This window comes from Leptonychotes weddellii, chromosome 1 (genome assembly GCF_054177405.1).
Source record: "Leptonychotes weddellii isolate Sample4059 chromosome 1, ASM5417740v2, whole genome shotgun sequence".
NCBI lineage: Eukaryota > Metazoa > Chordata > Mammalia > Carnivora > Phocidae > Leptonychotes > Leptonychotes weddellii.
In genome coordinates, this window is record NC_138369.1 from 133,404,767 (window position 1) to 133,423,488 (window position 18,722).

Here is an 18,722-nt window from a genome sequence, read left to right on the forward strand (position 1 = left end):
ATGGAAAAAAGACAGCCTCTTCAATAAATGGTGCTGGGAAAATTGGACAGCTATATACAGAATGAAACTCGACCATTCTCTAACACCATACACAAAGATAAACTCAAAATGGGTGAAACACCTCAATGTGAGACAGGAATCCATCAAAATCCTAGAGGAGAACATAGGCAGTAATCTCTTTGACATCGGCCACAGCAACTTCTTTCAAGATATATCTCCAAAGGCAAGTGAAACAAAAGCAAAAATGAACTTTTGGGATTTCATCAAGATAAAAAGCTTCTGCACAGCAAAGGAAACCGTCAACAAAAGAGGCAACCTGCAGAATGGGAGAAGATATTTGCAAATGACACTACAGACAAAGGACTGATATCCAAGATCTATAAAGAACGTCTCAAACTCAACACCCAAAAAACAATAATCAAGTCAAAAAATGGGCAGAAGACATGAACAGACACTTCTCAAAAGAAGACATACAAATGGCTAACAGACACATGAAAAAATGTTCATCATTATTAGACATCAAGGAAATTCAAATCAAAACCACATTGAGATACCACCTTAATGCCAGTTAGAATGGCAAAAATTGACAAGACAAGAAACAACAAATGTTGGAGAGGTTGTGGAGAAAGGGGAACCCTCTTACACTGTTGGTGGGAATGCAAGTTGGTACAGCCATTTTGGAAATCAGTGTGGAGGTGCCTCAAAAAATTAAAAATAGAGCTACCCTGTGACCCAGCAATTGCACTACCGGATATTTACCCCAAAGACATAGATGTAGTGAAAAGAAGGCCATATGCACCCCAATGTTTATAGAAGCAATGTCTGCAATAGCCAAACTGTGGAAAGAGCTGAGATGCCCTTCAACAGATGAATGGATAAAGAAGATGTGGTCCATATAAACAATGGAATATTACTCAGCCATCAGAAAGGATGAATACCCAACTTTTACATCAACATGGATGGGACTGGAGGAGATTATGCTAAGTGAAATAAGTCAAGCAGAGAAAGTCAATTGTCATATGGTTTCACTTATTCGTGGAACATACGGAATAGCATGGAGGACATTAGGAGAAGGAAGGGAAAAATGAAGGGGGTGGAAATTGGAGGGAGAGATGAACCATGAGAGACTATGGACTCTGAGAAACAAACTGAGGGTTCTAGAGGGGAGTGGGGTGGAGGGATGGGTTAGCCCAGTGATGGGTATTAAGGAGGGCATGTATTGCATGGAGCACTGGGTGTTATATGCAAACAATGACTCATGGAATACTACATCAAAAACTAATGATGTACTGTATGGTAACTAACAAAATTAAATTAAATTAAATTTAAAAAAAAAGTGAGTGTGAGATGGATCAGGGTGACTACTTCAGGCTAGACAATGTAAACAACTGAAGGATGTTGAAGGCTTGTCTTTTTACTTATTCAGCATAGAGGCAAAGTTAGGGACTTGAAGATAATTCTCAGAGGATGGAAACCAGAGAAAATTACCTGGAAACAAGTTATGCCTGCTAGTACATTACCATGCAGAAGGCAAAAGGCTGAGATCTCTCCACTAGAGTAACACAGAGACTTCCAAAAGGTTGGCATTCTTAATACTAATGACAACTATTACAATAAAATATTTTTTTAAATTTCCCTTTTCTTTCTTATCTCCCTCTCTCATTGTGGTACCCCATAGCAAGTATACCTACAAGGTAAAATATGCTAGGTTTGTCAATAAGGAGAATCTCACTGACTTCCGAGAAAGAGTTTGAACCGAGATAAGTAAAAAATGGACATCTGCCAACATCACAAATTTTTCATGCCCTAAGTGTCTTTGATACAAAATTCTATGAACCATTTTACCCATGTTTATGATTATAAAATTCTTAGAAAAAACATATATGAAAATATATGGAGATATGGAATAAAAGATCATTCATACCATAAGAAAACAACCAGCGGTACTTCATTTTTTTTTCTCAAGGCATTGAGTTCAGTCTGCTAAGTGCCTGAATTTGGTATGGCACAAATTTTTAAGGCATTTTTGCATTGACAGCTAGGTTAACTGAAAACAGCTCTAAAAGACACAATGATCCACTTAAAATGTGAGTAAAAAATATGAATCCAGAAGGCCTTAAGAAGCCTTTAACTGATGGAAGATCTGTAACTTTTCTGAGCTTTTTAAATACATACTCTGTCTTTAGGAAGTTCCTCATCACCATAGGTCTATAGAATAGGGATAGGGTAGGGAGCCAATTGTCATAATAGCTATGGATACATAAATAAATACAAATGCATTTATGTACCAATAAATATATCTGAATATAGATAGATCGATAGATAGATAGATAGATAGATAGATAGATAGATAGATAGATAGCAGAGCCCATAGGTAAATAACTGAAAAAGTTATTTCCTGAAAGATAAGGGCAAAACATGAAGTTAATACTGATTATAAAATTTAAATTAGTATGCTGAAGAAAAGTTTAGTAGTCGATGGAGCAATTAGAGTTTTAGTAATTTTTTAAAAACATGTAAATAATTAATCTGCAAATTATGCTGCATAATAACAGAATCTTCTGATATATGCAACCTTTCTCCTTTAAAATATAATAAATTGACAAATACTGAAGTAGTCTTTTATAAGAAATGTGACCATGAATAATATTGCACACATATATATCTTTAAACATTTAGAATATATAAAAAATAACATATTTAAGTACAAATATATTTTATATATAATATAAAAAAGATCACATCAACTAATGTAGTGTGTATATGTACATCTCTGTGATAAATAGTCAAGAAAATCCTTACCTCATTGATCAAGAATTGGAGCTGCAGGACAGCTGCACCACTTTCATGTTGGCAATAACAATCAACGCCAGGTCTCCCAAGTCTAATATATTAAAAGTCAAGGATTCTAACATTTTAATTAGTACTAATATTAATGAGTAAAGTAAAAACTAACTTAGCATCTAGTGTTTTGCTTTTTAGTTATCCTTATTTTTGTAAATAAAGAGTCAAAAAATCTTAGTTGATACAAATTACATTATATAGCATAGGACATCAATAAAATGGCCAAATAGGACATTTCTTGCACATATCACCTCCTTGACAACAATAATTTGCCACTCATGCACAAACAAAAGTGCCTTCCTGGGAGCTTCCAGATCTAGATAGGAGACTGTGAAATCACAGTGCAGTCCAAGAATGAAGAGAGTTGTTCTGAGAAAGCAGGCTTACACCAGGCAGCTGATTTACTGACTGTAGTCTCAGCTACAGAAACAGAAATACCTCTGTACCCCTGAAAACTCAGCTATAGGTAGCCTATTCAGTTGGGGTCTGTCACCAGCATGTACTATATGCCAAGCGATCTGGAAGCATCACCCACACATCAAGTGATAGTCATACAAACCTCATTTCAACTGTGGATCCAGAAGTGGTATTTGAACCAGCTCAAGCTCTTCTTGGCTGCAGTGCAGGAGCCCCTGGAGGTAAGCCCACCAAATTCAGTCAGATCAAAGATCTGAAGTGGCCTTGTAACTGGGCTCCAGCCCATCCCAGCCACAGTCTAGGAACAATCTTGCTGGTACAGGGACCCTGTTGGAGACACTCTTGTCTGTGCCCCTAGAGATCCTGAAAGGGCCCTATATGTGCTCCATCTTCCTCACAGCAACAGTCAGTCTGCCAGCAGTCCTGAGGGTCCAGGGTCCCAGCAGAAGACATTCCCATCTGTGAATCTGAAGATCTGGGAAGGGCCTCATCCTCTACTCCCCACCCTTCCAGTCACAGTCCACAGGTAGGCATGCTGGCATGAGAACCAGGCTGCAGACACGCCCATCTGTGCTCAGAGGGATCCTGAAAGGGCCAATATATGAGCCCAGCCTCCTCCCAGTCATAGTCAGGGAACAGTCCTGAGGGTCCAGGGTCCCAGTGGGAAACATTCCTGGATACAACCCTGATGACTCTGAAAGGACCTTATATTCAGCTCCAGATCCTCCAACAGCAATCTATGAATAGTCCTGCTGCCATAGAGACCTAGCAGGAGACACTCCTGTTTGTACTCCCAGAGATCCCTATACTGGGTACCAGCCCCTCCCAGCCTCAATCCATGAGTAGTCCTACAGGCACAGCGACCTGGTAAGAGACACAACTGTACCCTAAAAGATCCTGAAAGTGCCCTATACTTGGCTTGAGCCCCTCTGGCCATGGTCAGGGACCAATCCAACCTATCCAGTGACTTGGAGGGAGACATCCCATCTGTGCCCCCAGAGCCGGGTCTGCAAACCTTAATCTTGGCTGTGGAATGTGAAACAGCCCAGAGGCTCAGTTCCAGCACCTCTCAGCCACAGTTCAGGACCAATCCTGCCCACCCAGGGAGCCATCCAGTAATGAGGCAACAGTTCTCCCAGGTATCTGATGGGAGCCACACCTACCATTTACCTGATCATAGGCCCACTGACTGTTTACCTGATAATAGGACCCACATGTGGACCTTTGTCTAGTACCACTCTACTGATAAGGTACTAGAGGTAACAGTTGCATGCACCCAGGGACCAGAAGTGATCCACACTGGCCTAAGCCCTGGTAACAAGCCCAACCACAGACTCCACTGCAGATCCAGTAACAGCCTTGTAACTGTCTCCAACACAGCACATCAAAGCAGAGCTTCAATAACAGCCCTGATCACACAAAAGAATTAGCAAACACAAAGACAAATCATCTGAAATTAACCACTTAGAGGAACAAGAAGAAGGAAGAGTGAAGAAAGCCTAAGTAAATTATGGGATACCAACAAGCAAATGAGCACTTGCATCATGAGAGTCCCAGAAGAAAAAGAAGAGGAGAAAGAAGCAGAAAGATCATTTAAAGAAAAAAACAGCTGAAAACTTCCAAAATCTTGGAATAGATATAGACATCCAGGTACAGGAAGCTCAAAGGAACCCAAGCAAGATCAACCCAAAGATTACACTGAGAAGTAATATAACCAAAATGCTTAAAGTCAAAGACAAGGAGATAATTTTGAAAGCAACAAGTGAAAAGCAATTTGTCACTACAAAGAAACCCACATAAGATTATCAGTGGATTTCTCTGCAGAAATCTAGCAGGCCAGGAGTTAGTGGAATGATATATTCAAAGTAATGAAGGAAAAAAAACCTGCCAACCAAGAATACCATACCCAGCAAAACTGTCTTTCAGAAATGAAGAAAAGATAAAGACATTCCTGGACAAAGAGTAGCTAAGGTAGTTCATTACCACTAAACCTGCTGTTACAAAAAATGTTAAAGGGAGCTCAAGCTGAAATGAAAGGACACTATGTAACAACATGAAAACAAAAGCATAAAACTCATTCATAAGAGTAAATAGTTAAATTCAGAATACCTCAGTACTGTAATGGTGGTATATAAATCACTTATCTCTATTATAAAAACTGAAGATAATATTTAAAAAATTGTAGCTATAATAATTTGTTAATGGATGCACAATATATAAAGATGTAAAATGTGACAATAGCATAAAATTTGGGGGGAGGAGAAGTAAAACTGTAGAGTATTTGTATGTGATTGAAAGTGAGTTGTTATCAGCTTAATCTAGACTATTATATCTCTAAGATGTTTTACATAAGTCTCATCGTAACTAAAAAGAAAAGAAAATCTACAGTATTTACATAAAAGTTAAAGAGAAAAGAATTAAAGCACATAAAAATATATACAAAAAATAACACAAATTAAGAGATGAAGAAAAGAACAAAGGAACTAAAAAATTCAGAAAACAATTTAAAAATGGCAATAGTAAGTACTTACCAACCAATAATTAATTTAAATGTAAATAAACTAATTCTTTAATCAAAAGACACAAAAGTGGCTAAATGGATAAAATACAAGATCCAAAGATATGTGGTCTATACAAGACCCTCTCTTTAGCTTTACAGATACACACAGGCAGAAATTGAAGGGATGGAAAAAGATATTCTATGCACTATACTGATGTCAGATAAAACAGACTTTTAGTCAAAATCAGTGGCAAGAAGAAAAGTTGACATAGTGATAAAGGGGTCAATTCATCAAGAGGATATAACAATTATAAATATCTATGTACCAACATTGGAGCACCTATATATTTAAAGCAAATATTAGAACTGGAGGGAGAAATAGAAGGCAATACAATACTAGTAAGACACTTAAATACCCCACTTTCAACATCAGAGAAATCATCCAGACAGAATTAGTAAGAAAACAGTGGACCTAAAATAACACTACAGACCAAATGGACCTAACAGACGTATAAAGAACATTCCATTCAAGAAACCAGAATTGACATTCTTCTCAAGTGCACACAAAACATTCTCCAGGATAGATCATATCTTTGGAACACAAAGCAAGAAGATTGAAACTATTTCTAATATCTTTTCTGACCACAGTGCTATTACACTAAAAATCAATAACAGGAGGAAAATTGGAAAATTCACAAATATGTGAAAAGTAAACAACACAATTCTGAACAACTAATGGATCAAAGAAGAAACCAAAAGGGAAATCATATAATATCTTGAGACAAACGGAAATGAAAACAAAACATACCAAAACTTATGGGATACAGGAAAGCAGTTCTACAAGAAAATTTATAGCAACAAATGCCAAAAATAAGAGAAAGATCTCAAATAAACAACCTAATTTTACACCAAAAGGAACTAGAAAAAGAACAAACTAAGCCCAAGTTAGCAGAAGCAAGGAAATAATAAAGATCAGAGTGGAAAAAACTAAAATAGAGACTAAAGAAACAATAGGAAAAAAAATCAATGAAACTAAGAGCCATTTTTTTGGAGGGATAAACAAAATCAACAAACCTTTAGCTGGAGTAATCAAGAAAAAAGAGAAGACTCAAATAAACTTATAAATGAAAGAGAAGACATTACACATTATCCCACAGAATTACAAAGAATCATAGAAGCTACTATGAACAATTATATGTAAACAAATTGGATAACTGAAAAGCAATGGATAAATTCCTAGAAAGAATGAATTATGAAGAAACAGAAAATCTAAACAGACTAACAGTGACTAAAGGGATTGAAGCAACAAACAAAACCTCCCTTGGGGCAACTAGGTGGCTCAGTTTGTTGACTGTCTGACTCTTGGTTTTGGCACAGGTCATGATCTCAGGGTCATAAGATGGAGCCCCAGGTCAGGCTCTGTGCTCAGTGCAGAATCTGCTTGAGATTCACTCTCCATCTCTCTCTGCCGTTCCCCCTGCTCACACTTGTGCTCTCTCTCTCACTCTCTCTCTCAAAAATAAATAGGGGCACCTGGGTGGTACAGTCAGTTAAGCATATGACTCTTAGTTTTGGCTCAAGTCATGATCTGAGGGTCGTGAGACTGAGCCAGGTGTTGGGGTCCATGCTCAGCATGGAGTCTGCTTGAGATTCTCTCTCCCTCTCCCTCTGCCCCTCCTGCTTGTGCTTGCTTTCTCTTTCTCTCTCTCTCTCGCGAATACATAAATAAATCTTTAAAAATAATAATAAAACAGGGGCGCCTGGATGGCTCAGTCGTTAGGCGTCTGCCTTCGGCTCAGGTCATGGTCCCAGGGTCCTGGGATCAAGCCCCGCATCGGGCTCCCTGCTCTGCAGGAAGCCTGCTTTTCCCTCTCCCACTACCCCCTGCTTGTGTTCCCTCTCTCGCTATGTCTCTCTTTGTCAAATAAATCTTAAAAAAATAAAAATAAAATAATAAAATAAACAAATCTTTAAAAAAAAATAATCAAAACCTCCCAATAAAGGAAAGCCCAAGACCAGATGGTTCCAGAGAACATTTAAAGAATTAATGCCTATCTTTCTCAAAGTCTTCTAAAGGAATGAAGAGGAGAAAACACCCTTAAACTCAGTTTCCAAGGTCAACTTTACTTTGATACCAAATCCAGATAAGGATAATATAGGAAAAGAAAACTACAGCCAATACCCCTGATGAACATAGATGCCAAAATTCTCTCCAAAATATTAGCAAACCAAATTCAACAGCACACAAAATGAATCAGACACCAAGACTAAGTAGGATTAATCCTTGAGATGCAAGGATGGTCCAACATACATAAATCAATAAATGTGATACACTACATTAACAAAATGGAAGAGAAAAATCATGATTCTTCAGAAGATGCAGAAAAAAAATTTGACAAAATCCAACACCGTTTCATGAAAAAACTCTCAATAGATTGGGTATAGAAAGAACATACCTAAATATAATAAAGGCCATATATCACAAGCACACAGCTAACATCATACTTGATATAAAAAATTGAAAGCTTTTCCTCTAAAATCAAGAAGACAACAGTGCCCACTCTTAGCACACCCATTCAGCATAGTACCAGAAGTCCTAGGAAGAACAATAAGACAAGAAAAAGAAATAAAAGGCATCTAAGTCATAAAGGAAGAAGCAATATTGTTTCTTTTTGCAGATGACATAATATTATACATAGAAAATCCTAAAGATAATAGCAAAAAACACTAGAACTAATAAATGAATTTAGTAAAGTTGCAGGATACAAAACCAACATACAAAAATCAGTTGCATTTCAAAAAAAAAAACAAAACAAAAATCAGTTGCATTTCTATACACTAAGAACAAAATATCAGAAAGAAATAAAGAAAACAATCCCACTTACATCAGCAAAAAACAAAAACAAAAAACAATAAAATACGTAGGAATAAATTTAACCAAGGAGGTGAAAGATCTATAAAATAAAAACTATAAGGGCACCTGGGTGGCTCAGTTGGTTAAGTGATTGCCTTCAGCTCAGGTCATGATCCTGGAGTCCCAGGATTGAGTCCCATATTGGGCTCCCTGCTCGGCAGGGAGTCTGCTTCTCCCTCTGACCGTACCGCCTTTTGTGCTCTGTCTCTCTCCAATAAATAAATAAAATAAAAATAAATAAAAAATAAAAACTATAAGATAATAAAAGAAATTGAAGAAGACACAAATAAAAAATATCTTGGGACGCCTGGGTGGCTCAGTCGTAAGCGTCTGCCTTCGGCTCAGGTCATGATCCCAGGGTCCTAGGATCGAGTCCCGCATCGGGTTCCTTGCTCAGTGAGGAGCCTGCTTCTCTCTCTCCCTCTGCTGCTCCCCCAAGCTTGTGCTCTCTCTCTCTCTCTCTGACAAATAAATAAATAAAAATTAAAAAAAAAAAATTAAAAAAAAAAATATCTTGTGTTCATGACTCTAAGAGTTAATATTGTTAAAATGTCCATACTATTCACAGTTATGTATAGATAATCAAAATTCCAGTTTTTACAAAAATAGAAAAAAAAATCCTAAAATTTATATGGAACTAGGAAAGACCCCAAATAGCCAAAGTACTTCTGAGAAAGAAGAATAAAGCTGGAAGCATCACAATTTCTGATTTCAAATTGTATTAGAAAGCTATAGTAACCAAAACAGTATGAGTCTAGCATAAAAACAGATACATACCAATAAGACAGAATCAAGAGCCCAGAAATAAACCCACCCATATACAGTCAACTGATATTTGACAAGGGAGCCTGGAATACACAATAGGGAAAGGACAGTCTCTTCAATAAATGCTGTTGGGTGTATTCTATATATATAGATGGATATTCACATACAAAAAAAAAGGATGAAATTGAACCTCATTCACATCATTCACAAAAATTAACATGAAATGGATTAAAAATGTAAATGTAAGACCTAAAACCACAAAACTACAAGAAAACAGAGGCAAAAATCTCCTTTACATTGATCTTGGCAGTGAGTTTTTACATATGACACCAAAAAGCACAATCAACAAAAGCAAAAATAAACAAGCAGAACTACATCAAACTAAAAAGCTTCTGTATAGGAAAAGATAATTGAAAGAATGAAGAAGTGACCTGTATGATGGGAGAAAATATTAGCAAACCATATATCAGATAAGACGTTAATATTCAAAATGTATAAAGAATTCATAAAAATCAAAAGCAAAATTTTTTAAAAATTGGACAAAGGGCCTGAATACATTTTCACAAAGACCTACAAATGGCCAATATGTATATAAAAAGAGTCTCAGTATCAATAATCACCAGAGAAATGCAAATCTGAAACCACAATGAGTTATTACCTCACACTTGTTAGAATGGCTATTAAGAGATAAGAGAAGATGGAAAGATGGCAAAGTAGGAAGACATTAATCATCCCACGAATAAGATGAGATAACACTAACATCAGTGTAAATAACACAGAAAATAAGACTGGCAGAACAAACTCTACAACTAAAGGTAGAGAGTAGGCCACATTGAAGAGCTTAGGAAAAGAGGAGATGTGGTGGGAAGCTAAATGGATCATGGGCTGTCCACAAGAGGGAGAGCGCATCAGGCATAGAGAAAGGAGAGAAACAGACTATCACACTGGGGAGCCCACATGAGGAAGATGAAAATCCCCATAATATTTGGCTTTGAAAACTAGAGGGGCCAAATTTTGTGAGTTCTTACAATCAGCATGACTTAAAGCCTGGAATTTAATCAGCCACTCAGTTCTGCAAGAGCCCACAGGGGATAGGAAGCTGAGTCCCCACTCTTAAAGAGACAGCACTATAAACAGCCCACAGAGATATAGCACAGAAGCAACACTTTGAAAAACATCTGGGGCAGACTGGAGGGAGAGTTATTTACTAATCTCAGAGCATGTCTGGAGGGGCAGGTTTCACTAGGGGACTTCTCCAGGAACAAAGGAGCTGGCTGGCATGCACCATTTCTTTCCTCCACCTACCGCCCGCCCCCCAGCATGAACCCACAGCCATCTGTGGGAACCAGTACAGGCGCAACATTCACTACTTAACTTGCTTTCACCAAGCCTGGATCACCAGGCTTTGGTGGATCCACCCTTTCCAGGAACACTTGACTCAGTCATAGCACTGTGGGTTCCCTCCCCCAGAAGACCAGCACAAATCTTGCCAACACATGATTCCTGACCTGCATGCTTTGTGGGCCTCAGTCCCTGTGGCAGTGGTGGGCCACTTCCTGCAGAAGATCTCCATCCACCATGTTAAAACCATGGGCCCTACCCATGTACACTCTGCAGATCAGCACCAGCCTGCCCAGGTCCTAGCAACTGCAACAGGTCTTTTTTTTCAAACAGACTGGCTCACACCTTGTTAACTCGGTGCACCTAGGTGGCTCAGTCCTTAAGCGTCTGCCTTTGGCTCAGGTCATGATCCCAGGGTCCTGGGATCGAGCCCCGCATCAGGCTTCCTGCTCAGTGAGGAGCCTGCTTCTCCTTCTCCCACTCCCCCTGCTTGTGTTCCCTCTCTCACTTTGTCTCTCTCTGTCAAATAAATAAATAAAATCTTTAAAAAAAAAAAACCTGCATGCCTCACCCTGGCTGGTCCCAGACACAGCATGTCCCCTCTCGCCAGCATGCAAACCTTAGGGACACTGTGCCCCCACAAGCCCCTCCAAAATACTCTTGGCTGGAGACCATTCAAACTGGTCCATGAACTTGGCAGTGTGCAAGCAGCCCCAAGAGGGGCTGGCACCACTCCAGAGTGACTCCTGCCATGGGATGAAAGGAAGATAACCACAGACCAGTCAGATGGCAGCCCCAGCAGGGGAATGGAGGCAGACAGTTGATCTGATTGCAGGCCCCACCCACCAATGAAAGCTTCTCAGGGGAAAACACAGGGAAAGTATCTTACAGTTTGTTCCTACTTCATAGCTGGCAAACTCATGGTCTGACTAACCTCAAACCCAAGGCAGTCCCAGACTGGTCCACTAACACTGCAGGGACCAAACACTGCCCACCACAGGCAAAGAGAGCCACTGCAGATGACTAGAATGAGGGAAAAAGCAGCCAAGAAACAACAGCAGGGCACATGCATTACACATAGGAGACAACACTGAAGCACCAGGTTCGGATGAACAGGGGACACTGCACTGCAGGGCAGTACAGGACCTCTTCTTCATTAGGCCATTACTTTAAAGAGAGGAGATGTAGCTGATTTTTCTGACACAGAGAAAGACAAAGAGAGTTAAGCAAAATTAAAAGACAGAGGAATATGCAAACTAAAGCACAGGACAAAACCACAACAAGAGACCTAAGCAAAAAGGATATAAGTAATATGCTGGACAGAGAATTTAAAGTAATGATCATAAAGATACTGGACTTGAGGAAAGAGTGGAAGAATCAGTGAGACACTTAACAAGAAATAAAAAAGAACCATTCAGAGATGAAAAACACAATAAATAAATTAAAAATACACTTGATGGAATAAATAGCAAGCTAGAGGAAAAAGAATAATGAATTAGCAGCCTGGAGGAGAGAGTAATGGACAGCAATAAAGCTGAGAAAGTGAGAGAGAAAAGAATTATGCAAAATGAGAATAGACTTAGGGAACTCAGCAACTCCATCAAGCTTAAAAACATTCACATTATAGGGATCTCTGAAGGACAGAGAAAAAAGGGGGCAGAAAATTTATTTGAAGAAATAATAGCCGAGAACTTCCTCATCTAGAGAAGGACACAGAAATCCAGAACCAGGAGGCACAGAGCTCACCCAACAAAATCAAATCAACCCAAGGAGGTATACACCAAGACACAGAGTAATTAAAATGGCAAAAAGTAGTGGTAAAGAAAAAAAAAATTCAAAGCATCTAGAGAAAAGAAGACAGTTACATACAAGAGAAACCCCATGGGGCACCTGGGTGGCTCAGTCGTTAAGCGTCTGCCTTCAGCTCAGGTCATGATCCCAGGGTCCTGAGATTGAGCCCCACATCAGGCTCCCTGCTCAGGGGGAAGCCCGCTTCTCCCTCTCCCACTCTGCCTGCTTGTGTTCCTGCTCTCACTCTCCCTCTCTCTGTCAAATAAATAAACAGAATCTTTTTAAAAAAGAAAAGAGAGAAACCCCATAAGGCTATCAGAAGAGCTTTCAGCAGAAGCTCTGCAGGCCCGAAGGGAGTGGCATGAAATAGACAAAGTGCTGAAAGGAAAAAAATTGCAGCTAAGAATACACTACCCAGAAAGGCTATCATTCAGAATACAATGAGAGATAATGAGTTACCCATACAAAGAAAAGCTAAAGGAGTTCATGACCACTAAACCAGACTTATAAGAACTGTTAAAAGGGACCCTGAGTAGAAAGGAAAGACCATAAGTAAGAGTAAGAGAGGTAGGAAGCACAAAAGCAGTAAAAAAATAATAATAATAATTTTTTTAAAAAGTATATCCATAAAAATCAGTCAAGGAACTCACAAAATAAAAGCATGTAAATTATGAGACCGTACCTGAAATTGGAGGGAGGGACAAGTAAAGAACAGGTTCAAACTTAAGCAACCATCAACTTAATACTACTATATGCAGATGATGATATATAAAAACCTAATGGTAACCTTACAGACACTGGTGAAAACCACTAATATATATGCAAAAAAATAGAGAAAGGAATTCAAGTATGTCATGAAAGAAAGCCAGCAAACCATGAAACAAGACAGCAAGGGCAGAAAGGAACAGAGAGGAACTACAAAAACAACCATAAAACAAGTAATAAAATGGCAATAAATACACACCTACCAATAATTACTTTCAATGTAAATGGACTAAACACTCCAATCAAAAGACATAGGATAACAGAATGGATAAAAGAAATAATAAGACCCAACTATATGCTGCATACAATAGACTCATTTCAGACCAAAGACACCTGCAGATTGAAAGTGAGAGGATGGAGAAATATCTATCATGAAAATGGAAGCAGGGGTAACAATACTTGTATCAGAAAAAAATAGCCTTTAAAACAAAGACAGTAACAAGAGACAAAGAACACTATATAATCACCAAGGGGACAATCCAACAAGATATAACAATTGTAAATATGCACTCAACAAATATGCAAAACAGTTAATAACAAACATAAAGAAGGAACTAATCAATACTACTACAATAATAATAGAGGACTTTAATATCCCACTTACATCAATGGACAGATCATCTAAACAGAAAATCAACAGGGAAACAGTAGCTTTGAATAATACATTGGATCAGGTGGATTTAACAAATATATTCAAAATACTTTATCCTAAAACAGCAGAATACACATTCTTTTCAAGTGCATATGGAACATACTCCAGAATAGACCACATATTCCAAAAGAGCAAAGTCATACTATGTATCCTTTCTGACAAAATGCTATGAAACTAGAAATCAACCACAAGAACAAATCTGGAAAGACCACAAGTACATGGAGGTTAAAAAACATGCTACTAAAGAATGAATGGGTCAACAAGGAAATCAAAGAAAAAATAAGAAATTACATGGAAACAAATGAAAATGAAAACACAACAAGCCAAAACCTTTGGGATACAGCAAAAGTGGTTCCAAGAGGGAAGTTCATAGCAATACGGGTCTACCTCAAGAAGCAAGAAAAATCTCAAATAAATAACCTAATCTTACACCTAAAGGAGCAGAAAAAGAACAAATAAAACCCAAAACCAGGGGCGCCTGGGTGGCTCAGTCAGTTAAGCAGCTGCCTTCGGCTCAGGTCATGATCGCAGGGTCCTGGGATCAAGCCCCATATCGGGCTCCCTGCTCAGCGGGGAGCCTGCTTCTCCCTCTCCCTCTGCCTGCCTCTCTGCGTACTTGTTCTCTCTCTCTCTCTCTGTCAAATAAATAAATAAAATCTTTAAAAAAAAAAAAAACCCAAAACCAGCAGAAGGATATAATAAAAAATTAGACCCAAAATAAATAATATATAAACTAAAGAAACAATAGAACAGATCAACGAAACCTGGAGCTTGTTCTTTTAAAAGATAAACAATATTCATAAACCTCTAACCAGATTCACAAAAATTTTTTAAAAAAGGACTCAGATAAACAAAATCAGAAATCAAAGAGGAGAAATAACAACACCACAGAAATACAAACTATTGTAAGAGAATATTATGAAAAATTATACATCAACAAATTTGACAACCTAGAAGAAATGGATAAATTCCTAGAAACATATAACCTCCCAAAAGTGAAGGTGGAAGAAATAGAAAATTTGAACAGACTGATTACAAACAAGGAGATGGAAATAAGTAGTCAAAAAACTACCAAAAAATATATATATTAAAAAAAAAAAAGTCTAGGAATAGATGGCTTCACGGGCAAATTCTATCAAACACTTAAAGAAGAGTTAACATCTATTCTTCTCAAACTATTCCAAAACATAGAAGAGGAAGGAAAACTTCCAAGTTCATTCATTTTTTTTTTTTAAGATTTTATTTATTTGACAGAGACAGCGAGAGAGGGAACACAAGCAGGGGGAGTGGGAGGGGGGGAAGCAGGCTTCTGGCCAAGCAGGGAGCCTGATGCGGGGCTCGATCCCAGGACCCTGGGATCATGACCTGAGCCGAAGGCAGACGCTTAACGACTGAGCCACCCAGGCGCCCCATTTTTTTTTTTTTTTTTTTTTTTTTAGTATAAGACAAGTATTTATTTGCCAGGCACACAGAAAAATGTGAGAAATAGAAATGTTTGCATACTCTTGATTTTTTGGTGTAAAAACACCCAATTAGCCCGTCTAAATTATGCACTCAAAACAAAAATGTTAACTAGCTAGAATTTAAATAAAAACTTAAAAAAAAATCATTTCACCATATATACAAGGGTTTACTTATAGGCTTCCAATTCTATTCCATTGGTCTATATGTCTGTCTATGTGCTAGTACCATATTGGTTTAGTTACCATGGCTTTGTAATAAGTATTAAAATCAAGAAGTCTGAGACTTCTAACTCTGTTCTCTTTTAAGTAAGCTTTATGCCCACTGTGGACCTTAATTCACAAATCCAAAATCAAGAGTCACATGCTCTACAAACCAAGCCAGACAGGAGTCATTCTTACAAGATTATTTTGGCAATTTGAGGTCTCTTTTTGCAACTCCATATGAAATTTAAGATGAATTTTTCTATTTCTGCAGAAAATATTGAGTTTGACTTCACTGAATGTGTAGATCACGTTGGTTAGTATTGACATCTTAACAATATTCAGCCTTCTAACACATGAACACAGGCTATCTTTCCATTTCTTTATGTCTTCTTAACTTTCTTCTAGAAACAACTTAGAGTTTTCAATGTACAATTCTTTTGCCTCCTTGATTAAATTTATTCCTAAATATATTGGTCTTTTTTATGTTATTGTAATTGAAGCTGTTTTCTTAATTTCCTTTTCATATTGTTTATTGTTAATGTATAGAAAAAACTAATTTTTGTTCATTGATTTTGTATCCTGTAGCTTTGCTGGATTCATTTATTAGTTCCAACAATTTTGTGTGTGCAGAAGCATCAGGATTTCTCCTTTACTCTGAAAGACAATTTCCTAAATGTTGAGTTTTTCTTCCAACAGTTAAATATTTTACTCTACTCTTTTTTCTCCCATGGTTTTTAAATAAAAGTCCACAGTAATTCTTATCCTTGTTCCTCTATGGTAAGGTGGTTTCCTTCCTATAGCTTCCATCAACATTTCTCTTTGCATTTGCTTATCCTCAGTGATATGCCTACTGAAATTTTCTGTATTAAAAAATTTATCTTAGCAAGATGGCGGAGGAGTAGGAGACCTAAATTTCATCTGGTCCCAGGAATTCAGCTAGAGAGGGATCAAACCATTCTGAACACCTACGAACTCAACAGGAGATCGAAGAAAAGAATAGCAGCAACTCTCTGAACAGAAAAGCGACCACTTTCTGGAAGGTAGGATGTGCAGAGAAGTGAATCTGAGGTGATATTTGGGAAGACAGATGGCGGGGGAGGGGGGCTCCGTCAGCCACTACTGGCAAGTGATAGAGCAGCAGAGCACAAAATCAGAACTTTTAGAAGTCAGCTTTGTTGAGGGACGTCACTCCAGTGGTTAATGGGGGGTGGAACCCTCGCTGGGACAGTGTGGTCTCAGGATCCTTGGGGTCACAGAAAGACCAGAGGTGCCTGAGTGTGGCAGAGCTCCTAGGTATCAGAGTGGGGAAGCCAGCTGCAGAGACGGATCCAAGGAGTTGGGCTCTCACCTTGGGGTTGCCATAAACTGTGATCCGCAGCACAGTTAGGCCACTGCTCCTCCAGCAGGGACCCAACAAGCAGCAGATCCGGGGAGACTCCCCTTCCTCCCCCGGGAGGAGCACACCGCAGGGATCTGCTGGGTTTGGAGACTCCACACCGGGTCGGGTGCCAGAGATAGAAACTCTCGGTCACAGGCCAGGTGAGCACAGAGTGCAGCTGGAGGCCGGGGAGTCAGGAGTGATTGACTGCTTTTCTCTGGGGGCTCAATGAGGAGTGGGGCCCCGAGTTCTTAGCTCCTCTGGGATGGAGACTGGGAGGCCTCCATTTTCACTGCCCTCCTCCAAAGCTGTATGGAAAGCTTGAAGGGAACAAAAGCTCCAGAGAGCAAACCCAAGCAGATTACTTAGCCCAGATTGGCAAGGGGGGGGGCAATTGGGCCTCTGGCAAAGACATTTAAGAACCATGGCAACAGGCCCCTCCCCCAGAAGATCAGCAAGAACAGCTAGCCAAGACCAAGTATACCGATCAAGGAGAACAGCAGAACTCCAGTGCTAGGGGAATACTGCACATAGAATTCATAGCTTTTTCCCATGATTCTTTAATCTTTCAAAGTTAATTTTTTTAACTTTTTTTCTTTTCTTTTTGAATTTTTCTTTTTCCCTTTTTAAACCAATATCTTATCAACCCCTTTTTTAAAAATCTTTTTTATTTTTCATTTTTAGAGTCATATTCTATCCCTTCATAGTAGTTAACCTTATTTTTGGTATATATATATAAGTTGTTCTCTCTTTACAGTTTCGTCTAACCAAAATAGACCCTAAATCTCTAGTGTATAGTTTTGTTCTAGTCTCCTGCCTGATCACATTCTCTCCCTTTTTTTTAAAAAATCCTCTTCTTTGTTTTTTCAACCAAATTCTTATCTTATCAATTCCTTTTATAAAATCTTTTTTATTTTTCATCTTTACAATCATATTCCATCCCTTCGTTGTATTTACCTTTATTTTTGTACATACATAAGTTTTTCTTTCTTTAAAATTTAGGGAGGCACTTTCTTCTAAGAGACTAAAATACGCCCAAAATCTGGTGTGTGGCACTGATCTATGCACCAGCCTGATCATATTTGATCATAGTCTGGGTTTTTTTTTTAATCTTTTTCTTTTTTTTTTTCTTTTTTCTTCTTTCCCTTTCTTTGCCCCTGGTTTCAGGTCTCTTCTGATTTGTTTAGTGTATATTTTTCTGGGGTTGTTGTTACCATGTTAGCATTTTGTTCCCTCATTCATCTATTCCCTTCAGGACAAAATGACAAGAAAGAAAAAATCACCTCGAAAAAAAGAACAAGAGGCAGTACCAACCTCCATGGACCTAATCAATACAACATTAGTAAGATGTCGGAACTAGAGTTCAGAATGACGATTTTAAAGATACTAGCTGGGCTTGAAAAAAGCATGGAAGTTATTACAGAAACCTTTTCTGGAGAAATAAAGAACTAAAATCTAACCAAGTCAAACTCAAAAAGGCTATTAATGAGATACAATAAAAAATGGAGGCTCTAACTGCTAGGATAAATGAGGCAGAAGAGAGAATCAGTGATATAGAAGACCAAATGATGGAAAATAAAGAAGCTGAGAAAAAGAGAGATAAACAACTACTGGATCACGAGGGCAGAATTAGAGATAAGTGATACCATAAGACCAAACAACATTAGAATAATTGGGATCCCAGAAAA

General features: G+C 38.3%; 1 protein-coding gene across 1 annotated transcript in view; it reads right to left on the reverse strand.

Annotated features, from left to right (window-relative positions):
• STXBP5L (syntaxin binding protein 5L) overlaps window positions 1-18,722 on the reverse strand; it is a 341,807-nt gene that overhangs the window by 279,752 nt on the left and 43,333 nt on the right. Inside the window, exons 3-4 of the mRNA XM_081815272.1 lie at window positions 3,283-3,362; window positions 2,803-2,884 (exon numbers count right to left, since the gene is read on the reverse strand). Coding sequence (XP_081671398.1) covers window positions 2,803-2,884; window positions 3,283-3,362 — 162 coding nt within the window. The remainder of the gene's footprint in view (window positions 1-2,802; window positions 2,885-3,282; window positions 3,363-18,722) is intronic.